The 25,279-nt window shown below is 46.2% G+C and overlaps 1 protein-coding gene across 3 annotated transcripts in view; it reads right to left on the bottom strand.

The window, feature by feature from the left end:
* Positions 1 to 8: 8 nt before the first annotated feature.
* Positions 9 to 25,279, bottom strand: part of LOC143527938 (phosphofurin acidic cluster sorting protein 2) — a 51,689-nt gene continuing 26,418 nt past the window's right edge. Inside the window, exons 10-25 of one of the 3 annotated variants that reach the window (XM_077023333.1) lie at positions 24,764 to 24,863; positions 21,704 to 21,790; positions 20,232 to 20,368; positions 19,335 to 19,464; positions 19,006 to 19,110; positions 18,175 to 18,281; positions 17,543 to 17,697; positions 17,354 to 17,464; positions 17,124 to 17,226; positions 16,541 to 16,573; positions 5,479 to 5,521; positions 5,315 to 5,357; positions 4,952 to 5,090; positions 3,147 to 3,370; positions 2,494 to 2,607; positions 9 to 2,298 (exon numbers count right to left, since the gene is read on the bottom strand). In XM_077023333.1, the coding sequence (XP_076879448.1) occupies positions 2,183 to 2,298; positions 2,494 to 2,607; positions 3,147 to 3,370; positions 4,952 to 5,090; positions 5,315 to 5,357; positions 5,479 to 5,521; positions 16,541 to 16,573; positions 17,124 to 17,226; positions 17,354 to 17,464; positions 17,543 to 17,697; positions 18,175 to 18,281; positions 19,006 to 19,110; positions 19,335 to 19,464; positions 20,232 to 20,368; positions 21,704 to 21,790; positions 24,764 to 24,863 (1,747 nt within the window). In that variant the 3' untranslated portion in view covers positions 9 to 2,182. Of the gene's footprint in view, positions 2,299 to 2,493; positions 2,608 to 3,146; positions 3,371 to 4,951; positions 5,091 to 5,314; positions 5,358 to 5,478; positions 5,522 to 16,540; positions 16,574 to 17,123; positions 17,227 to 17,353; positions 17,465 to 17,542; positions 17,698 to 18,174; positions 18,282 to 19,005; positions 19,111 to 19,334; positions 19,465 to 20,231; positions 20,369 to 21,703; positions 21,791 to 24,763; positions 24,864 to 25,279 lie in introns of those variants that run through there. The other 2 variants (XM_077023334.1, XM_077023335.1) reach the window with 2 other exon arrangements.

Genomic DNA, 25,279 nt, shown 5'->3' with positions numbered 1-25,279 from the left:
ACAGCACAAACCTGCACATCGTTTATCTTTATATTTCATCAGTTTACACATGTTTCTTTGTTATGGATTTATCAAATACAGGAAAACGCAAAACAAAAGTATTTGTGCACTTGTAAAACAGAAACACACTGGTTAATTTCTCCTGTATTTACTTACATGTATTTAGTTACATGTATTTAGTTATATGCGAAATATTTTAAAACCTTATTGCAACACAAAGTATTCTATAAAAGAGGTCAACTCCTTCAAAAGGGTAATACAAAACAATATGTTAATAATAGTTAAAATAATGCAGGCAATGTTAAAATTATTTCAGTATTCATAACTGCTTTCAAGACAACTGAACAAAGTGAAAAGATACTGATAATACACATGGAACAAAATTATGAGCAAAGCTTGTCAACCTCCAAACAATACTGTCATATAAACTTAAATGATGTCTGTGCAAATACGTCTGCAAATCCACATCTTCTTAAACAGATGGGCTGCAAATTAGTGTTCTTAAAGATGGTTCTGGCCTGTAAAGAAGGCAAAGCTTCCCAAATGGTAGTGCTAAAAACTGGACCTCTAAATGGAGTCTGGTTAGCACAGCCTATGTTAAAAAGACTGCTGAACATAACTCAGCAAACCAAACTGGGTTGTCCGCTCTGCACAGTCCGTGTAAAGAACTGGAGCTGTACAGTGAACTGCACTGCAAAACTACCAGTTACAACATAATGTGAAAAACATTGAGTTTTACAGAACTGTAAAATGGACAATGACACAACACAGAATAACTGTGTAAGAATATATCGGACTCAGTTTGGCTTAAAACATAACCTCTGCAGTCCACACAATGGCCCCAGCAAACGGCAAATAATATACGCTCCCCCCAATACACATGCATTTCATCACATGCGCACACACACACACGCACACACATCGAAAGATACAATACAATTGACCTTCCCCTTACTAAACTGTGCCCATCAAGAAATTCCTCGTCATCAATGGCAGTCATTTGTAGACAAACATCTATAAAAAAGTCTTCAAAGAGAATAGATAAAAAAACAACAACTTTTCTGTAAAAGTCAACAAGACCAAGCAGTCGGCTCACGTCCGACATTTTCTTTTAGAAGGAGCCCTTTAGTGGCAGCTGACCAGACCCTGTGATTAGGACAGCACTCGTGTGTTGGACAGTAGGGGTAGAACAGTGTCATCTAGGCTCACCCACACAGACACCGAACACATCAAATCTGTTTAAAGGGTACCACAGCTTTCCAAAGCAGACTGTTGATAGGGTGCAACAGTCTTTGGTCAGAGTTCAGGTCCATATTGAAACATTCATTAAATCGAGGTATTGGTTAATATCAATATCTGTAACCACCCACCTGTAGTCAATTTAGCATCTACTGCAGTCTTATCAAATGCACGTATCGGGTTCATTTTTTGTCATTTTTCCTCTTAGAAGAGTCGTTTCTTTCTTTTTGTGCTTTCAAATCAAAGCAGCTGAACACACTTTTAAGTACTGTATTAAAAAGTCTTGGGTCACCTTTCTCAAAGGAGAGTTGACCCAGTCTGGGGGAGGTGCTAACCCAGTCTGGGGGAGGAGCTGACACAGTCTGGGGGAGGGGTTGACCCAGTCGGGGGGAGGAGCTGAAGCTCTTTCTTTTTCACAGCAAGGCGTAATCCCTTTGATCCACCAACACCCCCCACCTCTCCACATAACTGCACCATTAACACCCCCTTTGTTGATACAATCACCACACACCACGCAGACGCACACACACACACACACACACACGCGCGCGCACACACACACACACACACACACACACACACACACACACACACACACACACACACACACACACACACCACTGCCACAGGATTTCACAAAAATAACAAAAACTGTAACCAAAGTGCAACCCTAATCTGCGATAACATGGTTATGAAATTCTAACCACACAGCTAACAAACAGGCAGCGTGAACAACTTTACAAACAACCTTTTTCCTTTTGCTGGTGCAACAATGAATAACAGAACAGTTACATTAATAACATTTACAACACCCATTTTGTTACGGCTTCAAAATGTTTCCACAGGAAGTTCGTGTGTGTTTGTCGTTCTCCCTCTCTGAGGCAGTCTCTCCCTCATTCTGTGAAGCGTGTGCCAGAGAAAGTTCCAGAACAGCCCGTGTTTTTCATATGGGCTTGGTATAGCCAAAGACTCCCACAGGAAAGTACTTCACGTGGGTCGGCCACTGGGCGGCCAGCTGAAAGAACTTCACATCGTGCCACTCGACTCCATCAATGGAAACTGGTCGTCATAGAGACAGGGAGGACAAAATCAAAATAAGACCCAAATGATGTTGATGTGTTCTTTACCATAACAGTAACTACTAACACCCAGTTATTGGCACCAGTTCAAGGGCATTGTATTGTGTGTTCACATCATCTACCTCTCAGAATTGTGTGTGTGTGTGTGTGTGTGTGTGGAGGGGAGAGTGTTTACCTCTCAACATGGTGTGTTGGTGTTTGGCTGTGCAGATGAGTCGACTAATTCCCTCGATCACCTGACTTTTGGAATCCACATCTTTCTCCTTCGGCTTTTTACTAAGGAAAATCACTGCATACAGACGAATGGCAAACACGGTGTGAACACAACTCATGCAGTAAGATTGTCACATTTGCATGTTAATACACCTGTGATGTGGTGTGCAGGTGTGATGTGGTGTTCGGGTGTGATGTGGTGTACGGGCATGATGTGGTGTGTGGGTGTGATGTGGTGTACGGGCGTGATGTGGTGTGTGGGTGTGATGTGGTGTTCTGGTGTGATGTGGTGTGCATACGTGATGTGATGTGCGGGTGTGATGTGGTGTTCGGGTGTGATGTGGTGTGCATGCGTGATGTGGTGTGCGGGTGTGATGTGTGGGTGTGGTGCGGGTGTGATGTGTGGGTGTGGTGCGGGTGTGATGTGGTGTGCGGGTGTGGTGTGCGGGTGTGATGTGGTGTGGGTGTGGTGTGCGGGTGTGATGTGGTGTGCATGCGTGATGTGCGGGTGTGATGTGTGGGTGTGGTGTGCGGGTGTGATGTGGTGTGCGGGTGTGATGTGGTGTGCGGGTGTGATGTGGTGTGCAGGTGTGATTCAGGCAGGATGTGTCTTGCCTTTCTTATTCTTCTCCTTCATGACCACAGTCATGGCCATGCCGAGGGCAGACGTGAGCTCTGCTCCGCTGGGGATGCGGGAGACCTGCAGCGAGCGGAAGTTGCTCTTCAGCGTGTTCTTCACGCCCCCCTCACGCTTCTCTCCTTCTTTCTTCTTTTCTGAACCTGGGCAGGTCCAGTAGTCCACCTGCAGACCCATCACCTCTCCGGCCGGACCTGGAGAGCTGCACACAAGTGGACACACACGCATGCAGTCAGCAGAAAAAGTCTACTCAAAAACAGCAATCTTAGATTATCTTAATAATCTTAGATAATATTCAGATAACTGACTTTATTTGTTGAAATCTCCCAGATAGCTGGGAGATTTCTAGGGCTGGCCCGAATAGCGTTTTTTGAGCTGCGGATATTCTGCACTGATTCGAAGCGAATATTCGAAGCTTCGTTTTTAAATAAGACAGATTAAAAACGGATTATATTAAGAATATAAAATACTTTCTAAACCAGGGGTCGGAAACTGGCGGACCGCGGTCCGGATCCGAACCCGAACGCAGTCCTGTCCGGACCTAATCTCATTCCTGATTTACTGGATACGGACCCAAATGTCATCCCATCCGGACCCAGAATAAATTGTTAAAAATATTTTTTTATTTTGACGGGAGAATTCATTTTAAACCGGAGCATTTATTTCACCGCTATTGAAAATATTGAAAATAGCGCTGAACTCCGTCACGAGTGTTACGTCCCCCGGACTGCAGGCCAGAGCTATCTGCCAAATTTGGCCCGCAGAACAATATAGTTGATTAACCCTGTTCTAAACAAACGAACTTTTTTATATTGAGCTTATAGCTTAAGTGCAAAACCACAAAAAACAGCTATTTAGCTACGCACTGCACATCATTGAACTGAAATCGGCCAACAACAACACAATTTACAATGACTTTCGTCCACTGTAATATAATTAACAATGTTTAAGAATATAAAATACTTTCTGGACAAACAATTTTTTTTGTTTCAAGTAGGCCTATAACCCAAGTACTAAAACACAAAAACACAGCTATTCACTGGGCCGGCTTGCGCAGCGGAGCAGCCGCGGACACTGGGCCGATGTGCGCAGTGAAAAAATCGGGGGGGAAACACAAAAAAGACATGAAACGCGGGGAGAAACATTCTGTAAACAACAAACTTTTAATAGCTTCAAAAGAAATCAATATTAAATTATTATAGATTACAGGGAAGCCTAAACAAACGCCAAATTTAATAACGGAGCACACACATTAAAAATACCTAATACCCAGTGCTTAATTTGAGCCGGATCCTGCTGGAATAGGATCCGGGAACTCTTTAATTTTGAAGCGTGCGTTCCGGTAACTGTCTGCCTCGATCCGGCAACATTTTATGTTGTCTGCTCTTTGCGTTCCGGCATCGTTTGATTTACAAATTAAGCACTGCTAATACCTAATGCATTTTGCCTCTCATATACCGCCATTAACCTGAACGGAACTGTAACATTAGGGTGAGGCGGAGCTAAGAAAAAAAAAAACACGAATATCCGAATACCAAAATTAAAAACCGAATACCTACTCAATGACCGAATATCCGAATATCTGAATATTCGGGTCCAGCCCTAGAGATTTCAACAAATAAAATCAGTTATCTGCAGGGCTGCTATGTTCATATTCTCCATCTAATAGTTCAAATATGAAACGACATGTTTAATTGTCTTTCTAATCTGGATTAATATCAATTTCATTAAATCCAGGATATAGAAGGATAAAGATCAGAAGGGTGTGTGTGCATGTGTGTACCCTGCACCAGAGAGACTGGCGGAGACGGAGGGAGAGGACGGCGGTGTGCTTGTCATGTCCTTCACGTGTGGTGTCCCCGTCTGGGCTGGAGGTGAAGACAGCATACTCATACTGCCCATCATGGCATCGTCTGAGTCCACTACAAAGAGAGCAGAAACACACACACACACACACACACACACACACACACACCAACATTACATCACATGGTGCTGTGGAAAAGAAACCAGTGGCTGTTCGTGTGTGAATATAGAAGATTCTACCTGAAGTGTGTGTGTGCGTGTGTGTGTGTGTGTGCGTGCATGCGTGTGTGTGTGTGTGTATTTAGATTATTAGTGGGTGTATGAAAATAGAAGATTCTACCTGAAGTGGACAGGCTGTGTTCAACAATGCCTACTTTCACGAGCTGTGAGACAAACAGAGTGAGCATATCAATCTGGAGTCAGGGGTTAGGAGACGGTGAGCATATCAACAACACAACCTCTACAAATCTGTCCTAAATGGGATTATTGGCTCTGTGCTCTCACCCCAATGAATGGCACAAACTTCTGGCAGGAGTCCTCGTCAGGGCTGGGTAGTGAAACAGAAAAGAAACATTACAGCCAGGCCAATACAAACATCTCCACCGTTATGATGGTCTTCAGGTCATTATGAGCATGAGGTCAGCTGTCCAGGTACGAGAGCAGGGTCATGTAACATCAGACTGAGGCATGTTGGCGCCGCCTGGTGGCAGGATGCTGTGAGGTCAGGGTGAAGAAGCAGGAGTCATGCCATGAGGTCATGGGAGGATGCTGGGATATCTGCTTACAGCCTCCACCTATCAGGCGCGGTGTAAGGCCACGTACAGATGGAGTAGGGCCCGCCCTAGAGCCTTCACACACTGCATGTGCTTGAGTCAAATTATTGGTTCAGTACACTCAGCTGTTAAGAGAGAGCAGTCTCTGAATAACCGATAGCATGTATAGAATATCTGAATCTCACTAAAACCATTTTGAGAACGATGCTGAATTTCTTTAGCACAGTCTAGTACTTATGTTTAAAAATGAAGGAAAAAAACGGATGACAGAATTTTTGGTTGCCATGGGTGATGCGCTGAATAGACAACAGAGAGCAGTGATGGAGCACAGCTGTAGTAGACGACCTACTGTACTGGTGGAGTACGGCTGTAGTGGAGGATCTACTGTACTGGTGGAGTACGGCTGTAGTGGAGGACCTACTGTACTGGTGGAGTACGGCTGTAGTGGAGGACCTACTGTACTGGTTGAGCACAGCTGTAGTAGACGACCTACTGTACTGGTGGAGTACGGCTGTAGTGGACGACCTACTGTACTGGTGGAGTACGGCTGTAGTGGACGACCTACTGTACTGGTTGAGCACGGCTGTAGTGGACGACCTACTGTACTGGTGGAGTACGGCTGTAGTAGACGACCTGTATATGTATAGAATATCTGAATCTCACTGAAACCATTTTGAGAACGATGCTGAATTTCTTTAGCACAGTCTAGTACTTATGTTTAAAAATGAAGGAAAAAAACGGATGACAGAATTTTTGGTTGCCATGGGTGATGCGCTGAATAGACAACAGAGAGCAGTAATGGAGCACAGCTGTAGTAGACGACCTACTGTACTGGTGGAGTACGGCTGTAGTGGAGGATCTACTGTACTGGTGGAGTACGGCTGTAGTGGAGGACCTACTGTAGTGATGGAGTACGGCTGTAGTGGAGGACCTACTGTACCGGATGAACGGCTGTAGTGGAGGACCTACTGTACTGGTGGAGCACGGCTGTAGTAGAGGACCTACTGTACTGGTGGAGCACGGCTGTAGTAGAGGACCTACTGTACTGGTGGAGCACGGCTGTAGTAGAGGACCTACTGTACTGGTGGAGTACGACTGTAGTAGAGGACCTACTGTACTGGTGGAGTACGACTGTAGTGGGCGACCTACTGTACTGGTGGAGTACGGCTGTAGTGGAAGACCTACTGTACTGGTTGAGCACGGCTGTATTAGAGGACCTACTGTACTGGTGGAGCACGGCTGTAGTGGACGACCTGCTATACTGGTTGAGCACGGCTGTAGTAGAGGACCTACTGTACTGGTGGAGTACGGCTGTAGTGGAGGACCTACTGTACTGGTGGAGTACGGCTGTAGTAGAGGACCTACTGTACTGGTGGAGCACGGCTGTAGTGGAGGACCTACTGTACTGGTGGAGTACAGCTGTAGTGGAGGACCTACTGCACTGGTGGAGTACGGCTGTAATGGAGGACCTACTATACTGGTGGAGTACGGCTGTAGTAGACGACCTACTGTACTGGTGGAGTACGGCTGTAGTGGAGGACCTACTGTACTGGTGGAGTACGGCTGTAGTGGAGGACCTACTGCACTGGTGGAGTACGGCTGTAGTGGAGGACCTACTGTACTTTTGGAGTACGGCTGGAGTGGGGGACCTACTGTACTGGTGGAGCACGGCTGTAGTGGAGGACCTACTGTACTGGTGGAGCACGGCTGTAGTAGAGGACCTACTGTACTGGTGGAGCACAGCTGTAATAGAGGACCTACTGTACTGGTGGAGTACGGCTGTAGTGGGCGACCTACTGTACTGGTGGAGTACGGCTGTAGTGGGCGACCTACTGTACTGGTGGAGTACGGCTGTAGTAGAGAACCTACTGTACTGGTGGAGTACAACTGTAGTGGACGACCTACTGTACTGGTGGAGTACAGCTGTAGTGGAGGACCTACTGTACTGGTGGAGTACGGCTGTAGTAGAGGACCTACTGTACTGGTGGAGCACGGCTGTAGTAGAGGACCTACTGTACTGGTGGAGTACGGCTGTAGTAGAGGACCTACTGTACTGGTGGAGTACGGCTGTAGTGGAGGACCTACTGTACTGGTGGAGTACGGCTGTAGTAGAGGACCTACTGTACTGGTGGAGCACGGCTGTAGTAGAGGACCTACTGTACTGGTGGAGCACGGCTGTAGTAGAGGACCTACTGTACTGGTGGAGCACGGCTGTAGTGGAGGACCTACTGTACTGGTGGAGTACGGCTGTAGTGGAGGACCTACTGTACTGGTGGAGTACGGCTGTAGTGGAGGACCTACTGTACTGGTTGAGCACAGCTGTAGTAGACGACCTACTGTACTGGTGGAGTACGGCTGTAGTGGACGACCTACTGTACTGGTGGAGTACGGCTGTAGTGGACGACCTACTGTACTGGTTGAGCACGGCTGTAGTGGACGACCTACTGTACTGGTGGAGTACGGCTGTAGTAGACGACCTGTATATGTATAGAATATCTGAATCTCACTGAAACCATTTTGAGAACGATGCTGAATTTCTTTAGCACAGTCTAGTACTTATGTTTAAAAATGAAGGAAAAAAACGGATGACAGAATTTTTGGTTGCCATGGGTGATGCGCTGAATAGACAACAGAGAGCAGTAATGGAGCACAGCTGTAGTAGACGACCTACTGTACTGGTGGAGTACGGCTGTAGTGGAGGATCTACTGTACTGGTGGAGTACGGCTGTAGTGGAGGACCTACTGTAGTGATGGAGTACGGCTGTAGTGGACGACCTACTGTACCGGATGAACGGCTGTAGTGGAGGACCTACTGTACTGGTGGAGCACGGCTGTAGTAGAGGACCTACTGTACTGGTGGAGCACGGCTGTAGTAGAGGACCTACTGTACTGGTGGAGCACGGCTGTAGTAGAGGACCTACTGTACTGGTGGAGTACGACTGTAGTAGAGGACCTACTGTACTGGTGGAGTACGACTGTAGTGGGCGACCTACTGTACTGGTGGAGTACGGCTGTAGTGGAAGACCTACTGTACTGGTTGAGCACGGCTGTATTAGAGGACCTACTGTACTGGTGGAGCACGGCTGTAGTGGACGACCTGCTATACTGGTTGAGCACGGCTGTAGTAGAGGACCTACTGTACTGGTGGAGTACGGCTGTAGTGGAGGACCTACTGTACTGGTGGAGTACGGCTGTAGTAGAGGACCTACTGTACTGGTGGAGCACGGCTGTAGTGGAGGACCTACTGTACTGGTGGAGTACAGCTGTAGTGGAGGACCTACTGCACTGGTGGAGTACGGCTGTAATGGAGGACCTACTATACTGGTGGAGTACGGCTGTAGTAGACGACCTACTGTACTGGTGGAGTACGGCTGTAGTGGAGGACCTACTGTACTGGTGGAGTACGGCTGTAGTGGAGGACCTACTGCACTGGTGGAGTACGGCTGTAGTGGAGGACCTACTGTACTTTTGGAGTACGGCTGGAGTGGGGGACCTACTGTACTGGTGGAGCACGGCTGTAGTGGAGGACCTACTGTACTGGTGGAGCACGGCTGTAGTAGAGGACCTACTGTACTGGTGGAGCACAGCTGTAATAGAGGACCTACTGTACTGGTGGAGTACGGCTGTAGTGGGCGACCTACTGTACTGGTGGAGTACGGCTGTAGTGGGCGACCTACTGTACTGGTGGAGTACGGCTGTAGTAGAGAACCTACTGTACTGGTGGAGTACAACTGTAGTGGACGACCTACTGTACTGGTGGAGTACAGCTGTAGTGGAGGACCTACTGTACTGGTGGAGTACGGCTGTAGTAGAGGACCTACTGTACTGGTGGAGCACGGCTGTAGTAGAGGACCTACTGTACTGGTGGAGTACGGCTGTAGTAGAGGACCTACTGTACTGGTGGAGTACGGCTGTAGTGGAGGACCTACTGTACTGGTGGAGTACGGCTGTAGTAGAGGACCTACTGTACTGGTGGAGCACGGCTGTAGTAGAGGACCTACTGTACTGGTGGAGCACGGCTGTAGTAGAGGACCTACTGTACTGGTGGAGCACGGCTGTAGTGGAGGACCTACTGTACTGGTGGAGTACGGCTGTAGTGGAGGACCTACTGTACTGGTGGAGTACGGCTGTAGTGGAGGACCTACTGTACTGGTTGAGCACAGCTGTAGTAGACGACCTACTGTACTGGTGGAGTACGGCTGTAGTGGACGACCTACTGTACTGGTGGAGTACGGCTGTAGTGGACGACCTACTGTACTGGTTGAGCACGGCTGTAGTGGACGACCTACTGTACTGGTGGAGTACGGCTGTAGTAGACGACCTGTATATGTATAGAATATCTGAATCTCACTGAAACCATTTTGAGAACGATGCTGAATTTCTTTAGCACAGTCTAGTACTTATGTTTAAAAATGAAGGAAAAAAACGGATGACAGAATTTTTGGTTGCCATGGGTGATGCGCTGAATAGACAACAGAGAGCAGTAATGGAGCACAGCTGTAGTAGACGACCTACTGTACTGGTGGAGTACGGCTGTAGTGGAGGATCTACTGTACTGGTGGAGTACGGCTGTAGTGGAGGACCTACTGTAGTGATGGAGTACGGCTGTAGTGGACGACCTACTGTACCGGATGAACGGCTGTAGTGGAGGACCTACTGTACTGGTGGAGCACGGCTGTAGTAGAGGACCTACTGTACTGGTGGAGCACGGCTGTAGTAGAGGACCTACTGTACTGGTGGAGCACGGCTGTAGTAGAGGACCTACTGTACTGGTGGAGTACGACTGTAGTAGAGGACCTACTGTACTGGTGGAGTACGACTGTAGTGGGCGACCTACTGTACTGGTGGAGTACGGCTGTAGTGGAAGACCTACTGTACTGGTTGAGCACGGCTGTATTAGAGGACCTACTGTACTGGTGGAGCACGGCTGTAGTGGACGACCTGCTATACTGGTTGAGCACGGCTGTAGTAGAGGACCTACTGTACTGGTGGAGTACGGCTGTAGTGGAGGACCTACTGTACTGGTGGAGTACGGCTGTAGTAGAGGACCTACTGTACTGGTGGAGCACGGCTGTAGTGGAGGACCTACTGTACTGGTGGAGTACAGCTGTAGTGGAGGACCTACTGCACTGGTGGAGTACGGCTGTAATGGAGGACCTACTATACTGGTGGAGTACGGCTGTAGTAGACGACCTACTGTACTGGTGGAGTACGGCTGTAGTGGAGGACCTACTGTACTGGTGGAGTACGGCTGTAGTGGAGGACCTACTGCACTGGTGGAGTACGGCTGTAGTGGAGGACCTACTGTACTTTTGGAGTACGGCTGGAGTGGGGGACCTACTGTACTGGTGGAGCACGGCTGTAGTGGAGGACCTACTGTACTGGTGGAGCACGGCTGTAGTAGAGGACCTACTGTACTGGTGGAGCACAGCTGTAATAGAGGACCTACTGTACTGGTGGAGTACGGCTGTAGTGGGCGACCTACTGTACTGGTGGAGTACGGCTGTAGTGGGCGACCTACTGTACTGGTGGAGTACGGCTGTAGTAGAGAACCTACTGTACTGGTGGAGTACAACTGTAGTGGACGACCTACTGTACTGGTGGAGTACAGCTGTAGTGGAGGACCTACTGTACTGGTGGAGTACGGCTGTAGTAGAGGACCTACTGTACTGGTGGAGCACGGCTGTAGTAGAGGACCTACTGTACTGGTGGAGTACGGCTGTAGTAGAGGACCTACTGTACTGGTGGAGTACGGCTGTAGTGGAGGACCTACTGTACTGGTGGAGCATGGCTGTAGTGGAGGACGTACTGTACTGGTGGAGTACGGCTGTAGTGGAGGACCTACTGTACTGGTGGAGTACGGCTGTAGTGGAGGACCTACTGTACTGGTGGAGTACGGCTGTAGTGGAGGACCTACTGTAGTGATTGAGTACGGCTGTAGTGGACGACCTACTGTACTGGTGGAGTACAGCTGTAGTGGACGACCTACTGTACTGGTGGAGTACGGCTGTAGTGGAGGACCTACTGTACTGGTGGAGTACGGCTGTAGTGGAGGACCTACTGTACTGGTGGAGTACAGCTGTAGTGGAGGACCTACTGTACTGGTGGAGCATGGCTGTAGTGGAGGACGTACTGTACTGGTGGAGTACGGCTGTAGTGGAGGACCTACTGTACTGGTGGAGTACGGCTGTAGTGGAGGACCTACTGTAGTGATTGAGTACGGCTGTAGTGGAGGACCTACTGTACTGGTGGAGTACAGCTGTAGTGGAGGACCTACTGTACTGGTGGAGTACGGCTGTAGTGGAGGACCTACTGTACTGGTGGAGTACGGCTGTAGTGGGCGACCTACTGTACTGGTGGAGTACGGCTGTAGTAGAGAACCTACTGTACTGGTGGAGTACGACTGTAGTGGACGACCTACTGTACTGGTTGAGCACGGCTGTACTGGACGACCTACTGTACTGGTGGAGTACGGCTGTAGTAGACGACCTACTGTACTGGTGGAGTACGGCTGTAGTGGAGGACCTACTGTACTGGTGGAGTACGGCTGTAGTGGAGGACCTACTGCACTGGTGGAGTACGGCTGTAGTGGAGGACCTACTGTACTTTTGGAGTACGGCTGGAGTGGGGGACCTACTGTACTGGTGGAGCACGGCTGTAGTGGAGGACCTACTGTACTGGTGGAGCACGGCTGTAGTAGAGGACCTACTGTACTGGTGGAGCACAGCTGTAATAGAGGACCTACTGTACTGGTGGAGTACGGCTGTAGTGGGCGACCTACTGTACTGGTGGAGTACGGCTGTAGTGGGCGACCTACTGTACTGGTGGAGTACGGCTGTAGTGGAGGACCTACTGTAGTGATGGAGTACGGCTGTAGTGGAGGACCTACTGTACCGGATGAACGGCTGTAGTGGAGGACCTACTGTACTGGTGGAGCACGGCTGTAGTAGAGGACCTACTGTACTGGTGGAGCACGGCTGTAGTAGAGGACCTACTGTACTGGTGGAGTACGGCTGTAGTGGAGGACCTACTGTACTGGTGGAGTACGGCTGTAGTAGAGGACCTACTGTACTGGTGGAGCACGGCTGTAGTAGAGGACCTACTGTACTGGTGGAGTACGGCTGTAGTAGAGGACCTACTGTACTGGTGGAGCACGGCTGTAGTAGAGGACCTACTGTACTGGTGGAGTACGGCTGTAGTGGAGGACCTACTGTACTGGTGGAGTACGGCTGTAGTAGAGGACCTACTGTACTGGTGGAGCACGGCTGTAGTAGAGGACCTACTGTACTGGTGGAGCACGGCTGTAGTGGAGGACCTACTGTACTGGTGGAGCATGGCTGTAGTGGAGGACGTACTGTACTGGTGGAGTACGGCTGTAGTGGAGGACCTACTGTACTGGTGGAGTACGGCTGTAGTGGAGGACCTACTGTACTGGTGGAGTACAGCTGTAGTGGACGACCTACTGTACTGGTGGAGTACAGCTGTAGTGGACGACCTACTGTACTGGTGGAGTACGGCTGTAGTGGAGGACCTACTGTACTGGTGGAGTACGGCTGTAGTGGAGGACCTACTGTACTGGTGGAGTACAGCTGTAGTGGAGGACCTACTGTACTGGTGGAGCATGGCTGTAGTGGAGGACGTACTGTACTGGTGGAGTACGGCTGTAGTGGAGGACCTACTGTACTGGTGGAGTACGGCTGTAGTGGAGGACCTACTGTAGTGATTGAGTACGGCTGTAGTGGAGGACCTACTGTACTGGTGGAGTACAGCTGTAGTGGAGGACCTACTGTACTGGTGGAGTACGGCTGTAGTGGAGGACCTACTGTACTGGTGGAGTACGGCTGTAGTGGGCGACCTACTGTACTGGTGGAGTACGGCTGTAGTAGAGAACCTACTGTACTGGTGGAGTACGACTGTAGTGGACGACCTACTGTACTGGTTGAGCACGGCTGTACTGGACGACCTACTGTACTGGTGGAGTACGGCTGTAGTAGACGACCTACTGTACTGGTGGAGTACGGCTGTAGTGGAGGACCTACTGTACTGGTGGAGTACGGCTGTAGTGGAGGACCTACTGCACTGGTGGAGTACGGCTGTAGTGGAGGACCTACTGTACTTTTGGAGTACGGCTGGAGTGGGGGACCTACTGTACTGGTGGAGCACGGCTGTAGTGGAGGACCTACTGTACTGGTGGAGCACGGCTGTAGTAGAGGACCTACTGTACTGGTGGAGCACGGCTGTAGTAGAGGACCTACTGTACTGGTGGAGCACGGCTGTAGTGGAGGACCTACTGTACTGGTGGAGCATGGCTGTAGTGGAGGACGTACTGTACTGGTGGAGTACGGCTGTAGTGGAGGACCTACTGTACTGGTGGAGTACGGCTGTAGTGGAGGACCTACTGTAGTGATTGAGTACGGCTGTAGTGGAGGACCTACTGTACTGGTGGAGTACAGCTGTAGTGGAGGACCTACTGTACTGGTGGAGTACGGCTGTAGTGGAGGACCTACTGTACTGGTGGAGTACGGCTGTAGTGGGCGACCTACTGTACTGGTGGAGTACGGCTGTAGTAGAGAACCTACTGTACTGGTGGAGTACGACTGTAGTGGACGACCTACTGTACTGGTTGAGCACGGCTGTACTGGACGACCTACTGTACTGGTGGAGTACGGCTGTAGTAGACGACCTACTGTACTGGTGGAGTACGGCTGTAGTGGAGGACCTACTGTACTGGTGGAGTACGGCTGTAGTGGAGGACCTACTGCACTGGTGGAGTACGGCTGTAGTGGAGGACCTACTGTACTTTTGGAGTACGGCTGGAGTGGGGGACCTACTGTACTGGTGGAGCACGGCTGTAGTGGAGGACCTACTGTACTGGTGGAGCACGGCTGTAGTAGAGGACCTACTGTACTGGTGGAGCACGGCTGTAGTAGAGGACCTACTGTACTGGTGGAGCACGGCTGTAGTGGAGGACCTACTGTACTGGTGGAGCATGGCTGTAGTGGAGGACCTACTGTACTGGTGGAGTACGGCTGTAGTGGAGGACCTACTGTAGTGATTGAGTACGGCTGTAGTGGAGGACCTACTGTACTGGTGGAGTACAGCTGTAGTGGACGACCTACTGTACTGGTGGAGTACAGCTGTAGTGGACGACCTACTGTACTGGTGGAGTACGGCTGTAGTGGAGGACCTACTGTACTGGTGGAGTACAGCTGTAGTGGAGGACCTACTGTACTGGTGGAGCATGGCTGTAGTGGAGGACGTACTGTACTGGTGGAGTACGGCTGTAGTGGAGGACCTACTGTACTGGTGGAGTACGGCTGTAGTGGAGGACCTACTGTAGTGATTGAGTACGGCTGTAGTGGAGGACCTACTGTACTGGTGGAGTACAGCTGTAGTGGACGACCTACTGTACTGGTGGAGTACGGCTGTAGTGGAGGACCTACTGTACTGGTGGAGTACGGCTGTAGTGGAGGACCTACTGTACTGGTGGAGTACAGCTATAGTGGAGGACCTACTGTACTGGTGGAGTACGGCTGTAGTGGACGACCTACTGTACTGGTGGAGTACGGTTGTAGTAGAGGACCTACTGTACTGGTGGAGTACGGCTGTAGTGGAGGACCTACTGTACTGGTGGAGTACAGCTGTAGTGGAGGACCTACTGTACTGGTGGAGTACGGCTGTAGTGGACGACCTACTGTACTGGTGGAGTACGGTTGTAGTAGAGGACCTACTGTACTGGTGGAGTACGGCTGTAGTAGAGGACCTACTGTACTGGTGGAGCACGGCTGTGTTGTATTGGTGTTGTATTGGAGCACTGCTATATGGTCCTATACTGTCCTGTGTTGTACTCCAGGTTCAGAGGTTGGTATTCCAGGTTCAGAAAGTAAAAGTCCTCACCAAGATTTTGCTCAGGCTTCCTGGATTGTGTTGATTCCACTCACCTGTGGGAAGGACTTTTAGTTTCTGAACCTGGACTGTCCACCTCTGCTGGTGATCTGTATCTTGCATTCTCCAGCAGAGGTGGACATTTCAGGATTTTACTCAAGCTTATTCATGCCCACATCTGATTGTACTATATGGTCATATACTATGTTGTACTATATGGTTCTATATTGTACTGTTCTATATGGCCCTGTACTGTGCTGAACAGGTGTATGTAATCATAACGTCTGAGGATTTTGTCTGCTCTGGGGTGGCTTTGATAACCCCCCCTTCCTCCCTTCCTGAGGCTCCTGTGTTCTGGCACAGGTTCAGCGGGGTACGAAAGAAACCTTCCTCTGTCTCATCTGGCTTTTCTGAAACCTCCTTCATCTCTTTATTCTCATCGTCATCAACATTAATCTCATCACTGTTGGGGTTAGCAGCAGCCCTCTATAGCCCCTACAGGCTCTCTCTCATCTGCATCCCCACATCCTGCTTTATCTCTTATGTGAAGTGGTAACAGGCTCTATGGTCTTGCTGGTTGTTTGTCCTTTCCCAGAAACCTTTAGCGTGTGGCGTGTGTGTGTGTGTGTACATGGCAGTATTAAAAGTCCACAGGCTTTTGTTGAAGTGTCAGCTCAAAGTAAATCCCTAATTTCCCCTCAAACACTTGAAGAAACGTTATGACACTCCAGTGAACTCTCTAAAAATCACTCCCTCGAAACCAACAGTAACCACAGCACAGACAGAGATCAAACACACACACATTCAGATTAGCAGAGATGCAGACAGGAGTGGTACACTGAGTGTATGAGTGCATTAGACACGAGAGGAGCACAACTGTGAACGTCAATCCACACACACTCAGGTACCTGATATAAAAATCAAAATACAAACTTCTCTTCCTTGAATGCCAACATAAGAAAGGAAGGAAAGAAACCCAGATCACAAAAACATGACAAAAGCATTCTGGGACATGTCACTGGCTTGTCAATGGTACAACCAAAAAACCAAAACACATCTGAAACACAAGCGACTAGAGAACAGGGTCAGCATGTCGAAACCTCACTCCTGTTTCATCTTTTTCTGCAACGACTGCAAAATGTCTGTCAGCCAAACAGTACACTACAAATAATATTCATAATAACTATTCATCAAAATAATATATTAATATAAATAATCATAAAATAAATACCCATATAAAATGAATATAAATGAATGATATTTATCTAAAAGACCAAACTTGTTTCTTGTATCAGCAAGAAACTGAACACTGTCCAGATGGGGGACTGAACACTGCCTGAACGCTGCTTCATTTTATATGGGTGTTTCCTCCCCTTTCACACACCTTACATGTTTCGTGATAATGTTTCATGACACCTTACATATTTTAGATAAATCATCTTTTCTCTAAGACAGGTACACACACACACACGCACACATACTGAGATGTACCTTTTCTGTTTGTAGGTGAGCATAGCTTCAGAGATGGGCAGTTGATGAGACACACTTGCTCCACTCAGGTACTGAGACACCCGGCCAGCCACATCAATACTGTCTGTGAACACACAGGGACGCACACACACAGGGACAAGTGCACAAACACAGGGACACACACACAGAGTTGTTGGTGACTTTAGTCAAATCCTGCGTACATCACTAGAACTGAATGATCAGTATCAGACCTGATGTTGGGGCCTCTAATCTCCCAAACACATCTCTCCAGCCAGCATCCAAGAAAATGTTATTGAACTTGCTGTCAAATGACGATATATATTTTGCGACAGGATGACAACCTGCACAAAAAATACACACACTGAGATAAATGAGGAAAAACAAAACCAATCTTTTCTCTCAGATAAAGGAGTCCTTACCAACAGGGATGACCAGGAAGCGGACATAGCTCAGCCAATCAGGAGTCTTGTTTGCAAGTTGTTCTACGAAGCACCTGAGCACAGTACTGAGGTAACTCTGGTCTCCAGCCACACCCACCTTAACCGTGGGCGGAGTCTGAGCATTACAGTTGCAGCTGAGGGGGAGGGGCATAAATAATTGCGGTCTAATTAATTAAAAAATATACTTTGTTGGTGTTTTTGTGCACATTAGATGTTATCTGAAGACCTTCACAGAAGCCAATTAATAACACATTATAACTTGTTATATGTTGTAATCAGCAATAAAAATGTTACACAGCCTACTAAACAATGCATGGATGTTACGTAAGGCATGGATGGGGTAAAGGAGGAGTGGAGGAGGAAGAGAGGGGGAAAAGAAAGAGCATGGCAGAAGTAAATAAAACAAAACAGGAGTAAAGTAACAGAACAGAAATAATGTAAATGAAATGTAATGGAACTATGCTAAATCTAACCAGTAAAAAAACAAAACCTAATAGAACTAAATTAAATGAAATAAAGCTAAACTGATCCACCCAAATGAAAAGAAATGAAATGAGCAGTGACAAGTGTAGGTTCCCACGGGATGCTGTCACTGTGTGGTCTGAACTTACAATCTCTGGATCCTCGAGACGATGGTGCTGAAGGCAGCGTGGACGTCGGCAGCAGAGATGGTGGAGACGATGGGCTGTTTGTGCTCCTGCAGGATCTCATTTAGATACTGCACACAGAAAGACACACGCATATGTGTGTGTGTATGTAAGAGAAAGGCAAGGTAAGAATAGCAAGGCATGGACAGAGATACAGCCCACCTCACCTCAACTCCACTTCTCCATGCAAATTCTGGGTATTTTGATCTACCACCTTTCCAGAGCTTTATTGTTTAGCTTGGGCAACACAGTGGATTAGGGGTTTGCACTTTTTGCCTCTCAGCACCGAGGTCTTGGGTTCAAGTCCCCTGTTTGTATTGTATAAGTATTTTGGTGCTTTGTAAATTAATTTCCTAACTTAATGACCCAATAACTTTTTAAATGCCATAAGAAAGATGTGACTGAACAGACTTTAAGATTATTGCAGTGTAAATGTGTGTGGTTAGCAAGGTGGTAATGGTGGTCTAGCTCACAGCTGGAGCAGAACAACCTGCAGGCAGCACTGTGGAAACAGGAACAGACACGGCATGGTCCTTCAGCAGGGCACGAGGGCATGGTGTGCACACCACCTGCTCCTACTCACCAGTGACGCACACACATACTCGCACACACGCATGCAGACACACATGCAAACACGCACTGATGCACACTCAAAACACACACACACACACACACACACACACACACACACACACACACACACACACACACACACACACACACACACACACACACACACACACACACACACACACACACACACACACACACACACACACACACACACACACACACCTGCCCCTGCCAGTCTGTAGTGTTAATGAGAATGATGTTCTCAGGTAGCTGCTCATCAGAGTTGAGGATCTGGTTGAGCTGGTCATATACTGACTTCCTAGGAACCTATGACAAATGTGGAAACACCATTCACACACACACACAAACAGAAGAGACTCAGTAATGAGGAAAAAAATATATAGACTTAGACATGGACACATTCAGGAGCTTAATGGACATTCAAATGTATCTCTTCACATTAACTGACAAAATCTGAAAGCAAACCTTTTACAAATAGCCCCCCCGACATACACACACCCACACACACACACACACACACCCACCCACACCTGCACGGTGAATCTGGAGTCAGGTGAAGTTTCACTGTCGATGCTGCTGGTTCGGTCACTCTGAGCTTTGGAGTTCTGTCTGTCTTTCATTGAAGTGCTACGAAGTCTCTGCAGTTTGGTCTCTGTTTTACTGGTGAGACAAAACCGATATTTTTACAGCTCAACTACTCATACTCTGCACACACACAGCTCATATATTACCCATGTGTTTCTGTCCCAAAGCCTAACTGTAACTGGCCTTAACCTGACCTGACACTAATTACCTCAGTAAAGCTGAACCTGTTCATGATAAAACAGTCACCCTCTAAAAGACATTTACCAGCGGACAACACAAAAATAAACCATGATCACAATGGAAGTTACCCTACAGCATAATCTATAAAATAACAGAACTGTAAAGAGAGAGATGATTATTTACATAGTCCAATCTGGATTAACAAACACCTCTTTCCTGGTCCTGTATTAAAACATTCTACTTCAACTCTCCTTCAGCATCAGAGTTGAAATGCAGGTCTAAGATGAACCACAGTACACACATCTATCACATCTACAATACAGACCATTATTAACACATTTGCCTGTGTTTCCCATTAATTAATTAATTAACCCTGTGATGGAAAAATTTACTTTCCATTTAATGCCCAATAGCAGTATGTTCTCGGCAAGACCAAGAAACAGCCCTAACCCCTAACCCCTAACTCTAACACAAATAGTGAAGAGGAGAAGCTGAATATTTGCTAATTTGCTAAATTTAAGGTAATCAAAAATTGAAGGTGTAGGGTCATATGTTATATAAGTAGGGTCATATGTAAGTTATGCACGACCATGTTATCATATTGCATGTGGGCCAAACGCTTCATAACGTTCTTCTGTGTTAGCGCTGGAGGGCGCAGTTACCTGGGTGACGTGTGCGTCTGAGACTCTGTTCTGCAGAGTTTGCCCGCTGAGCTGGCCAGTTTCTCTGTGGTTGTGTCCCAGCCGACGCCAGCATCGCTCCCCAGACATCCCACGCGGGCATCCTCCTCACTGAGCTCCTGCACACACCAACGTCACCGTGCCCCGGAGTTACCATGGCAACAGACATTTATCCAGACCAGAATCAGAATCACAGCTTGGCAATGGTTCTCTTTGAGGAAGTGTTTTTGCATACGCATGGACGTGTGTGTGTGTGTGTGTGTGTGTGTGTGTACGTGCGCATGTGTGTGTGTATCTTCCAGATGTACTGGAAAAAGAACTACTCTTTCTCTTCCTCACTCCTTTTCACAGATAACTATAGTCGTACTAGAGTTGTTGTTATTGTTATAAACAATGTAATATGATAATGTTTCCTACTGCACACTGCATATGTATTAAGTACTGAACTACAGTTCTCATACAACTGCAGAATAACAATGTACACAATGTATTATACACATGTACGATGCATTATACACATGTGCACGGTGTATTATACACATGTACATGGTGTATTATACACATGTACACAATGTATTATACACATGTACACGTTGTATTATACACATGTATGATGCATTATACACATGTGCACGGTGTATTATACACATGTACATGGTGTATTATACACATGTACACGGTGTATTATACACATGTACACGGTGTATTATACACATGTACATGGTGTATTATACACATGTACACAATGTATTATACACATGTACACAATGTATTATACACATGTACACGGTGTATTATACACATGTACACGGTGTATTATACACATGTACATGGTGTATTATACACATGTACACAATGTATTATACACATGTACACGGTGTATTATACACATGTACGATGCATTATACACATGTACGATGCATTATACACATGTGCACAATGTATTATACACGATGCTCTTATTGTCTGTGCTACCCCTAACCCTGCTGTGTTCTATGCTACCCATGATGAGCACAGCTCTTCCTCCACTATTTTTGTCCTCACACTCTGCTTTCTGAAGTGGTCACCATTTCCTTTATGGAATCCTCCCCAGCAGGGGGCGCCAAATAAGACAAGAGCATGGAGGTGAAGCAGTAAGAGGGGTGGACTCCTAATTTACGCGCACACACACACATACACACACACACACACACACACACACACACACACACACACACACACACACACACACACACCAAAGCGGAATGGACGTATCTCGCTTCACACTACAGTGACCACGTGGGGAACAAACTGTTTAAAATGTCTAGTCTACTGAGTGTCGGAAAAACGCTTAACATGTTAAAGAGAATTAAAGAGGGAGCGAAATGCACATAAAGTGAGAAACAAATCGAGAGTAGGAACGTGAGAACAGGGAGAGACGACTGTGAGACTGGAACATTAAGATGAAAACTGACCCCTGCTGCAGGGTCGACTGCTGAAGACTCATCCTGGATCCGACCCAGTCCAGCTCTGTCCTTCTCCACGCTCAGCACGTCTCCACCCTACACGCACGCATCAGTAAAGAGAGTACACCTGTACTGGAGAGTAATGCTGTACAGTAATGCAGTAGTGTTGTACAGTAATGATGTAATGTTGTACAGTACTGATGTAATGCTATAATGCGGTACAGTAATGCAGTAATGTTGTATAGTAATGATGTAATGCTGTACAGTAATGCTGTTCAGTAATGTTGTACAGAAATGCTGTAATGTTGTACAGTAATGCTGTACAATAATGTTGCACAGTAATGTTGTACAGAAATGCTGTAATGCTGTACAGCAATGTTGTACAGTAATGCTGTACAGTAATGTTGCACAGTAATGTTGTAATGTTGCACAGTAATGTTGTACAGTAATGCTGTACAGTAATGTTGCACAGTAATGTTGTACAGTAATGCTGTACAGTAATGTTGCACAGTAATGTTGTACAGTAATGTAATGTTGTACAGTAATGCTGTACAGTAATGCTGTAATGCTGAACAGTAATGCTGTACAGTAAAGCTGTAATAATGTACAGTAATGTTTTAATGGTGTACAATAATGCTGTACAGTAATGTTGTACAATAATGCTGTACAGTGATGTTGTACAGTAATGATGTACTGTAATGTTGTGCAGTAATGTTGTACAGTAATGCTGTACAGTAATGCTGTAATGTTGCACAGTAATGTTATAATGCTGTACAGTAATGTTGCACAGTAATGCTGTACAGTAATGTAATGATGTACTGTAATGTTGTACAGTAATGCTGTACAGTAATGCTGTAGTGCTGTACAGTAATGTTGTACAGTAATGCTGTACAGTAGTGCTGTAATGTTGTACAGTAAAGCTGTAGTGCTGTACAGTAATGTTGTACAGTAATGCTGTAATGTTGTACAGTAATGCTGTATAGTAATCAGGCTTCCCACACCTTGGTTAACATCAAATTCAAGGACCTTTCAATGACTTTCCAGGACCAGCTTCCTCAAATTCAAGGACTGCACCTGGCACCATTTACCTACTGTTACACCTGAATATGTTGTCAAAAAACGATGTCAATTCAATGCGAATTCAAAAGACCGAATGCCATTTCAAGCCATGCATCCTGAAGTGTTCTGTGCATGACATTAAGCGCTGATTAAACGAAAACTTAATTCACACTCAACATGACTGGCAATTTAGCAGTGGACCTGTGAGAAGGTGACATTCACATAAAGCGGCTACACATACATTAACTACATACAGGAAACACTAGCTTTCGGTGCTGAACAAACAAACAAATTTCTCTACAGGAGAATGACCAAAATGGTATCAAAAGAATGAATGTTAAGTTTGAGATTAATCGAGTTTCTAGTGTCCATGCAAAAACTTTTGAATGTTGACATGAAAAAACAAACACTCCTGGAATTCATCTTCTGACTTACAAAAGGTACATGAATCCACATAAAGTTTAAATCTTTCAAGAAACATGGCTACAGGACAGTGGGGAACCGTCAGGGCCCTCTATGCCCTCTCAGAGGGCCTAAAATATTCTTAAAACATTATATATATATAATTATCCTATTTTATTTTATCTACTTACAGTTTTACAATCGACATCTAAACAATTACAAAAATATAAGCAAATCAATTATTCAACCGTGTCTATTCAATCTGTGTTAGAAGGTGAGTGGTTAAGTGGAAGCCTGTGAGCCTGTGTCTCCCCCTATCAGGACTGTGATGCCCGCTGTTCGTTTACAGAGGGCCTGGCAGTTATAATTCAGCATAATACCAGTTTCAAATGACCGTAAAATTGACCAATCATATCTTCCCTCTAACTGTGCGTTCACACCGAAAGCGATAAAATCGCTCTCCGTCGCCGAGTCGCCAGCATCGCGTCGCGTGTCCAACATCGCCAGCATGCAGCACGTGACAGATATGCAAATCACGTTTTTTTAAGCAGGACACAGTATTTATTTATTTAATTAATTTATTCTATTGATGACAGGACACACGATTATAAAGGAGTGCGTGTATAAAACATAGTGTGTGTATAAAACACATAGTATATGGTCACGGTTTGCTACTGCTACAGGATATATCTTATTTATTATTTTGAAATGAGTCTCTTTTACTTTAGAATATATGGGCCATTTGACAAGCCATTGTGGTTTTATAATTTGTATTAGGATGTTTCTTGAAAGAATCTCTACATCTTTTACATCCTTTACATCTTTTGTCTCATACCATCAGTGATTAACTTAGTTGACTTCAAGTGTAATAACAAGATTGTCATTCACTTTTAACGGGCATCGAAACAGTCAACTCTGAAAATAAAATGACATTTTTGATTAATTGAATGAATGCTAAAGGAATCACTTTGCAGACTTTCTTAAAATCTTTACAAGTATCATATCAGATTTACATTTACGGCATTTGGCAGACGCACTTATCCAGAGCGACTTACATTTTTATCTCATTTTTTATACAAGTGAGCAGTTGAGGGTTAAGGGCCTTGCTCAGGGGCACCTCAGTCATGGCCTCAGGTCTGGGGATCAAACCCACGAACCTCCGGTCACAAGACCAGTTCCCTAACCACCAGGCCATGACTGCCCCTATATCAGGTCATATTTTATGACAATATGATATATGACAATATTTATGACAATTTTATGAAACATTATGACAATCTTTTTCATAGCAATCTTTTGTAAATATTGACTTCCTACCAACTGTGCCCTATTATTCCTTGACTGCGGTCTTCATCCATGTAAAATTTCAAACCCCCCAAAATATTCAAGGACCTTCAAGGACGGCTGTCTTTTATGCCTGTTTTCAAAAACTTTCCAGGGCCTTGAACTTATTTTTTCAGATTCACAAACTTTCAAGGATTTCAAGGACCCGTGGGAACCCTGAGTAATGTTGTAATGTTGTACAGTAATGCTGTAATGCTATATTGTAGTGTTGTAATGCAGTACAGTAATGCTGTAATGTTGTACAGTAATATTGAAATGCTGTACAGTTACTGCAGACGGCTGATCCCGGGTCTGACTCTTCTGACTATGTAAACTGCCAATCTCGGTTTGAGAGCTGGAATGAGACACGCCTTCAAAGAACGGCCTGCAAAAATCACAAACACACACAAAATATTTTGCACACATAAAACATTGACAGTTGTGATAGAGGTTGTGGCTATGTGCCAGATTGTTTGTTCCTTTTAAAGAACCATTCAAAAAATGGAGGGGGAGACACTGCTGGGTGAACTATAATACAGCCTTGATATTAATATCAGTGATGAACAATTATGAACATTTTGCTACCTTGCCTTAAATATAGACCTAATTCTAAATTTAAATGAGAAAAAAAATTTTATTTCAAAACTTTTCAAAACTCACTACAGCTGTAGTTTAATTCTTTATGTATGGTTGTATATAGAGCAGGAGTGTCTGGGGGTTCAGTGTTAATCGAGATGTCGATGTGGTACTGTACGATTAGACAGACGTATGTGTTGTGCTTCAGAGTTAGTTGTAAGTGTT

Source organism: Brachyhypopomus gauderio, chromosome 12 (assembly GCF_052324685.1).
Source record: "Brachyhypopomus gauderio isolate BG-103 chromosome 12, BGAUD_0.2, whole genome shotgun sequence".
NCBI lineage: Eukaryota > Metazoa > Chordata > Actinopteri > Gymnotiformes > Hypopomidae > Brachyhypopomus > Brachyhypopomus gauderio.
This window is presented reverse-complemented; position numbering and strand designations above follow the sequence as displayed.